General features: G+C 45.1%; 1 protein-coding gene across 1 annotated transcript; it reads left to right on the forward strand.

Annotated features, from left to right (window-relative positions):
• The first annotated feature begins 5,561 nt into the window (after window positions 1-5,561).
• On the forward strand, window positions 5,562-6,655 carry LOC119318990 (V-type proton ATPase subunit D-like). Its single transcript, XM_037593520.1, has one exon. It carries the CDS (start codon window positions 5,617-5,619, stop codon window positions 6,412-6,414), a length of 798 nt encoding a protein of 265 aa, XP_037449417.1. The 5' UTR covers window positions 5,562-5,616; the 3' UTR covers window positions 6,415-6,655.
• The last annotated feature ends 1,028 nt before the right edge of the window (window positions 6,656-7,683 follow it).

Genomic DNA, 7,683 nt, shown 5'->3' on the forward strand with positions numbered 1-7,683 from the left:
TTACCACTATCGTTTTGGGGTTATGCATTAGAGACAGCTACGTTCACATTAAATAGGGCACCATCTAAATCTGTTGAGACGACACCGTATGAACTATGGTTTGGCAAGAAACCTAAGTTGTCGTTTCTTAAAGTTTGAGGTTGCAATGCTTATGTGAAAAAGTTTCAACCTGATAAGCTCAAACCCAAATCGGAGTAGTGCATCTTCATAGGATACCCACTAGAAAATTTTGGGTACACCTTCTATCACAGATCCGAAGGCAAGATATTCATTGATGAGAATGGATCCTTTCTAGAGAAGGAGTTTCTCTCGAAAGAAGTGAGTGGGAGGAAAGTAGAACTTGATGAGGTAACTGTACCTGCTCCCTTATTGGAAAGTAGTTCATCACAGAAATCTGTTCCTGTGACTACTACACCAATTAGTGAGGAAGCTAATGATGATGATCATGTAACTTCAGATCAAGTTACTACCGAACCTTGTAGGTAAACCATAGTGAGATCCGCACCAGAGTGGTACGGTAATCCTGTTCTGGAGGTCATGTTACTTGACCATGACGAGCCTATGAACTATGAGGAAGCGGTGATGAGCCCAGATTCCGTGAAATGGCTTGAGGCCATAAAATCTGAGATGGGATCCATGTATGAGAACAAAGTGTGGACTTTGGTTGACTTGCCCGATAATCAGCAAGCCATAAAAAATAAATGGATCTTCAAGAGGAAGACGGACGGTGATAGTAGTGTTACTATCTACAAAGCTAGAATTGTCGTAAAAGGTTTTCGACAAGTTCAAGGTGTTGACTACGATGAGAGTTTCTCACTCGTATCTATGCTTAAGTCTGTCCGAATCATGTTAGCAATTGCCGCATTTTATGAATGGAAATGGATAAACAAAATTGCATTCCTTAATGGATTTATTAAAGAAGAGTTGTATATGATGCAACCAAAAGGTTTTGTCAATCCTAAAGGTGCTAACAAAATATGCAAGCTCCAGCGATCCATCTATGGACTGGTGCAAGTATCTCAGAGTTGGAATATACGCTTTCATAAGTTGATCAAAGCATATAGTTTTATATAGACTTGCGGTGAAGCCTGTATTTACAAGAAAGTGAGTGGGAGCACTATAGCATTTCTGATAAGTATATGTGAATGACATATTGTTGATCGGAGATAATATAGAATTGTTCTGCAAAGCATAAAGGAATGTTTGAAAGGAGTTTTTCAAAGAAAGACCTCGGTGAAGCTGCTTACATATTGAGCATCAAGATCTATAGAGATAGATCAAGACGCTTGATAAGTTTTTCAATGAGTACATACCTTGACAAGATTTTGAAGTAGTTCAAAATGGAACAGTCAAAGAAGGAGTTCTTGCCTGTGTTACAAGGTGTGAAGTTGAGTAAGACTCAAAACCCGACCACGGCAGAAGATAGAGAGAGAATGAAAGTCATTCCCTATGCCTCAGCCATAGGTTCTATAAAGTATGCCATGTTGTGTACCAGACCTATTGTATCCCCTGCCCTGAGTTTGGCAAGGGAGTACAATAGTGATCTAGGAGTAGATCACTAGACATTGGTCAAAATTATCCTTAGTAGAATAAGGATATGTTTCTCGATTATGGAGGTGACAAAAGGTTCGTCGTAAAGGGTTACGTCGATGCAAGTTTTGACACTGATCCAGATGACTCAAAGTCTCATTCTGGATACATATTGAAAGTGGGAGCAATTTGTTAGAATAGCTTAGTGCAGAGCATTGTTGACATAGAAATTTGCAAAATACTTACGGATCTGAATGTGGCAGACCCGTTGACTAAACTTCTCTCACAAGCAAAACATGATCACACCCTAGTACTCTTTGGGCGTTAATCACATAGCGATGAGAACTAGCTAGATTATTGAATCTAGTAAACCCTTTGGGTGTTGGTCACATGACGATGTGAACTATGGGTGTTAATCACATGGTGATGTGAATATTGATGTTAAATCACATGGCGATGTGAACTAGATTATTGACTCTAGTGCAAGTGGGAGACTGAAGGAAATATGCCCTAGAGGCAATAATAAAGTTATTATTTATTTCCTTAGTTCATGATAAATGTTTATTATTCATGCTAGAATTGTATTAACCGAAAACATAATACATGTGTGAATACATAGACAAACAGAGTGTCACTAGTATGCCTCTACTTGACTAGCTCGTTGATCGAAGATGGTTATGTTTCCTAGCCATAGACATGAGTTGTCATTTTATTAACGAGATCACATCATTAGGAGAATGATGTGATTGACTTGACTCATTCCATTAGCTTAGCACTTGATCGTTTAGTTTGTTGCTGTTGCTTTCTTCATAACTTATACATGTTCCTATGACTATGAGATTATGCAACTCCTGTTTACTGGAGGAACAACGTAACTGGGTGATTATAAAGGTGCTCTACAGGTGTCTCCGAAGGTACTTGTTGGGTTGGCGTATTTCGAGATTAGGATTTGTCACTCCGATTATCGGAGAGGTATCTCTGGGCCCTCTCGGTAATGCACATCACTTAAGCCTTGCAAGCATTGCAACTAATAAGTTAGTTGCGGGATGATGTATTACGGAACGAGTAAAGAGACTTGCCGGTAACGAGATTGAACTAGGTATTGAGATACCGACGATCGAATCTCGGGCAAGTAACATACTGATGACAAAGGGAACAACGTATGTTGTTATGCGGTCTGACCGATAAAGATCTTCGTAGAATATGTGGGAGCCAATATGAGCATCCAGGTTCCGCTGTTGGTTATTGACCGGAGACGTGTCTCAGTCATGTATACATAGTTCTCGAACCCGTAGGGTCCGCACGCTTAAGGTTTCGATAACAGTTATATTATGAGTTTACGAGTTTTGATGTACCTAAGGAGTTCGGAGTCCCGGATGAGATCGGGGACATGACTAGGAGTCTCGAAATGGTCGAGACGTAAAGATCGATATATTGGACGACTATATTCGGACATCAAAAAGGTTCCGAGTGATTCGGGTATTTTTCGGAGTACCGGAGAGTTGTGGGAATTCGCCGGGGAGTATATGGGCCTTATTGGGCTATACGGGAATAGAGGAGAGAGGCCAAAAGGAAGGAGGCGCCCCCCCCCCCTCTGGTCCGAATTCGAAGGGGTGCAACCCACTTTTCCTTGTTCCTCTCCCCCTCTTTCCTTCTCTCCTACTCCAACAAGGGAAGGAGGAGTCCTACTCCCGGTGGGAGTAGGACTCCCCCCTTGGCGCGCCCTCCTACTAGGCCGGCCGCCTCCCTCCCTTGCTCCTTTATATACGGGGGCAGGGGGCACCCCATAGACACAACAGTTGATCATTGATCTGTTAGCCGTGTGCGGTGCCCGCCTCCACCATAGTCCTCGATAATATTGTAGTGGTGCTTAGGCGAAGCCCTGCGATAGTAGAACATCAAGATCGTCACCACGCCGTCGTGCTGACGGAACTCTTCCCCGACATTCTGCTGGATCGAAGTTCGGGGATCGTCATCGAGCTGAACGTGTGCTAGAACTCGGAGGTGCCGTAGTTTCGGTGCTTGATCGGTCGGGCCGTGAAGACGTACGACTACATCAATCGCGTTGTGCTAACGCTTCCGCTTTCGGTCTACGAGGGTACGTGGACAACACTCTCCCCTCTCGTTGCTATGCATCATCATGATCTTGCGTGTGCGTAGGAATTTTTTTGAAATTACTACGTTACCCAACAAAGGTGTGGCACTATTCCTGCAATATGACCATCCCACTTAGTGCGATAAATCAGAATAGACAACATGTCTGCAATAGTGCTAAATAACATTAAAGACATGGAGTCACCCTAACTAATCCTTTTTTTGTTTGAAAGTAATGGCCTATATCATCATTGACTTTTACAGCCACACTACCTCGAGTAACAAAACTTTGGATCCATTGACGCCATTTATCTGAGAATCCTTTCGTTCTTAAGGGTTGGTAAAGAAACGACCATTTGACATTTTCATGAGCCTTTTCAAAGTCAATCTTAAAAACTACTCCACTCATGTTTTTTATGCATCTCAGGAACAGTCTCATGTAGGATTGCTATTCCATCGAGTATATTTCTTTTTTGCATGAAAGTCGTTTGAGATGGTCGTACGACATGGTCAGCCGTCGTGTTGAGCCTATTAGTAGCCACTTTGGGAAAAATCTTGAAGCTGACATTAAGAAGACATATTGGTCTAATTGCTGGATCCGCTCAGCCTCTTTAATTTTGGGCGACTCACCAAAGGTCAGCTTGGATAGGTCGAGTTGGCCAGCATGAAAACAATGTAATGACATTCCAGAAATTCTGATAGAATTCTGCGATAAAGCCATCAGGGCCTGAAGCTTTGTTATGTTTCATGTGGAACACCGCAGCTCTCATCTTATTTTCAGAGAAAGCTGTTGTGAGGATGTCATTCTCTTCTGCCGTGACTCGTGAAATATCATCAGTCCGGGTTTCATCAAGGGTGAAATTCCTTTCATACAGCGCCCTGGACAGAGATTTGTGGTATTTGGTGATAGAGCTTTTGAGAACTTCCTGACCTTCGATCCGCCTCTTATCTTGTTGGAGACTAAAAGTACATTCTTCCTATGCCGAGCATTGGTGAACAATTGGAAGTATCGTGTATTACTATCTCCCTTCAAGATAAAATCAGCTTTGGATCTTTGATAATATTTGGTTTATTGTTCTCGCAAAAGATGTGCAGTATAGAGTTAAACAACATAACACATGTCGTGGTTTTAGTTCAAAACAACACGGAACAGAAGTAGGAGTTAACACATTACAGGCTACAGCTCAAAAAGCAAATAGTTTTTTTTAGGGTACGCCAAAGGTTTACCATAGCCTTATAGAAAATAAAATATAAGAGATTACACGGTAGGTAGATAGACCTCACACGGCGCATCCACCCTACCCTCCACAAGAGCAAATAGTTCAAAAGCTAGATAGGGATCAGGTGGACTTTTTTTCCCGACAAATGATGGATTTTATTATCTCAACATGAAGCATCAAGTGGATGCAAACACAATGAACACATATGCGATGGAACTATACATAGCTAGGATACACACAATCACCATCAACCCACGCACAAATAAACACAGACCAAAGGTAAAAAAAACTCGAAGCGGTGAAAACAGTGATCAACAAGCAATAGTTTGAAACCCATGGATCAGATGGACTTGCGACCAGATATTTCATATTCCCTGCAGATATGCGCTTGCATGACATAGGCTCAATTCGGGTTCGTCGAATGAAGTTGAATCTGAGCCAGAAAATGCATGGCCGAACGGATCGAGAGACTATTTGTGTACCAGCTCAGCTGTTTTCTGGCGATGAACAACTGAACAGATAGCTACACAAGTCTTAAGATAGTCCAAATAGCATGAGCATCCATGCACCAGATGTTGCACTCTCGTGTGTGTCAGTGTGTGTCATCTTCTCCTGAACCATCCCGACACACGCCGACGTGTCCCTTTGGCGCCTGCGTATGCATCTATAATTGGTGCGAGCTCGCCAGATCAAGAAGTATACAGAGTCTCTCCGCAGAAAGAAAAAGTATACAGAGCCAACACTAGGTAGCTTCCGGCGGCGGCGGCGCGGCATGGCGGGGCAGGGACAGCGGCTGAACGTGGTGCCGACGGTGACGGTGATGGGCATGATCAAGGCGCGGCTGGCGGCGGCCACCCGCGGCCACGCGCTGCTCAAGAAGAAGTCGGACGCGCTCACCGTGCAGTTCCGAGCCATCCTCAAGCGCATCGTGGCCGCCAAGGAGGCCGTGGGCGACTCCATGCGCGGCGCCTCCCTCTCCCTCGCCGAGGCGCTCTACGTCGCCGGCGGGCCCCTCCGGCACGTCATCCAGCAGTCCGTCGCCGGCCCCGCCCGCCTCCGCGTGCGCGCCCGCCACGACAACATCGCCGGCGTCCGCCTCCCCCGCTTTGAGCACTTCACGGACGGCGCCGGCGCCAGGGCGCCGTTGCTCGCCGGGCTCGCCGGCGGCGGGCAGCAGGTGTCGGCCTGCCGTGCGGCGCACGCCCGCGCCGTCGAGCTGCTGGTGGAGCTGGCGTCGCTGCAGACGTCGTTCCTGACGCTGGACGAGGCGATCAAGACGACCAACCGGCGCGTGAACGCGCTGGAGCACGTGGTGAAGCCGCAGCTGGAGAACACCGTTACGTACATCAGGGGCGAGCTTGACGAGCAGGAGAGGGAGGAGTTCTTCCGTCTTAAGAAGATCCAGGCCGTCAAGCAGCACGAGCTGGAGCGCCAGATGGAGTCCGCGAAGCTCTACGCCGGGGAGAAGGTCGCCGGCGAGGTCGCACTCAAGCGCGGCGTCTCCCTCGGCACCGCCGCCACCATGCTGGACAGTGGCGACGGCCAGAGGGACGAAGACATCATTTTTTGACACACCTGATCCGGAAGCTAGCTACTGTGACGTATCACGTAGTATATGAGTACTAGGAGTATTTTGCATGCAAAAAGTCCGGTAAAAATATATTGAGTTCTTTCATTTGAAATTTGCATAATATACTCCTTGTCTCATAATATAAGACTGTTTTGCAAGCTGATTAGGGAGTAGAAGTTCCGCGGTTCATGTAGCAACATTTATGTAGTCCTGCATATATATATTGAAAAAGTTGTGGCTACACCCAGACACACAATCACAATCACCTACAACATTTGTCATAATCAAAGTCACAAAGTTTCAGAAATTATGACTCGGTGTATAACAACTACACTGATATTGCGTGACTAAAATGAAAGGACACCAATCCGAACGTTCACTGGAAAGCATGGCATTTACGAAAGGCCTCATGGCAGTTTTGTGTGTGTGCGGGGAGGTTGGGTTGGCATTTTTTAAAACTGCGATGGCAGTTTTTTTTTAATTGTGGAGGTTTTTTGGCGTAAAAACGCCACCGTCAGATGCAGATCTAACGGATCCGGGGGCGTTCGTCATGATCTGGTTCCCCGCGTTCGCCAGATAGCATTTCCCAAACGGAAGGAGAGAATCATCAATCTGATCTTTCACGCCATTTGCATGGATATAACATGGGATCTTCATGGCCACAAACCGAAACTACATGCTATGGACATATAAATACAACACTTTGCGACTACAATGCTGATATAAGAATATGATACAGTGCCATTGGCGTACTCACGGAAAAAAACTAGTGAGATCCACGAATAACTTTCCAATAGCCTTTTTATATTTTTATTTCTCCTGCCAGCAGATGAAAGTGCAGGGGGTTGATTGGGTTACTGAAAGTTTGTCGAGATGTTAGAGGAAACTGATATGAGTATAGCAGAGATTTTGCGACACACTTGTTTCTCTTGTTGCCAACAAGCAAGGAACTGGTCCATGAGTGATCGCGGAATGTTATTATTTCTCTATCCGTGGAATCAAAGCGGGTGAGCGTCGGAGCATCATTATGTTTGTGTTTTGCTGTTCCCATGCTCATTAGAGCAAAAGAATGCAACTCAAAGCATAAATATACAGAGCATAGGAGGACAGCTCCACATTTCGAACTAATCTGGGCAGAGATGGATTTTGTACTCTAGAAATGCCGCGTGTTTCAAAATTTAGTCCGCACTAGTTGGGTTACCACAAAGAAACATTTGTACTGATTTTGATCTCTGGACTTACCATTTACAGAAGCATCACTTCTTTGCG

This window comes from Triticum dicoccoides, chromosome 6A (genome assembly GCF_002162155.2).
Source record: "Triticum dicoccoides isolate Atlit2015 ecotype Zavitan chromosome 6A, WEW_v2.0, whole genome shotgun sequence".
In the NCBI taxonomy this organism is placed as follows: domain Eukaryota; kingdom Viridiplantae; phylum Streptophyta; class Magnoliopsida; order Poales; family Poaceae; genus Triticum; species Triticum dicoccoides.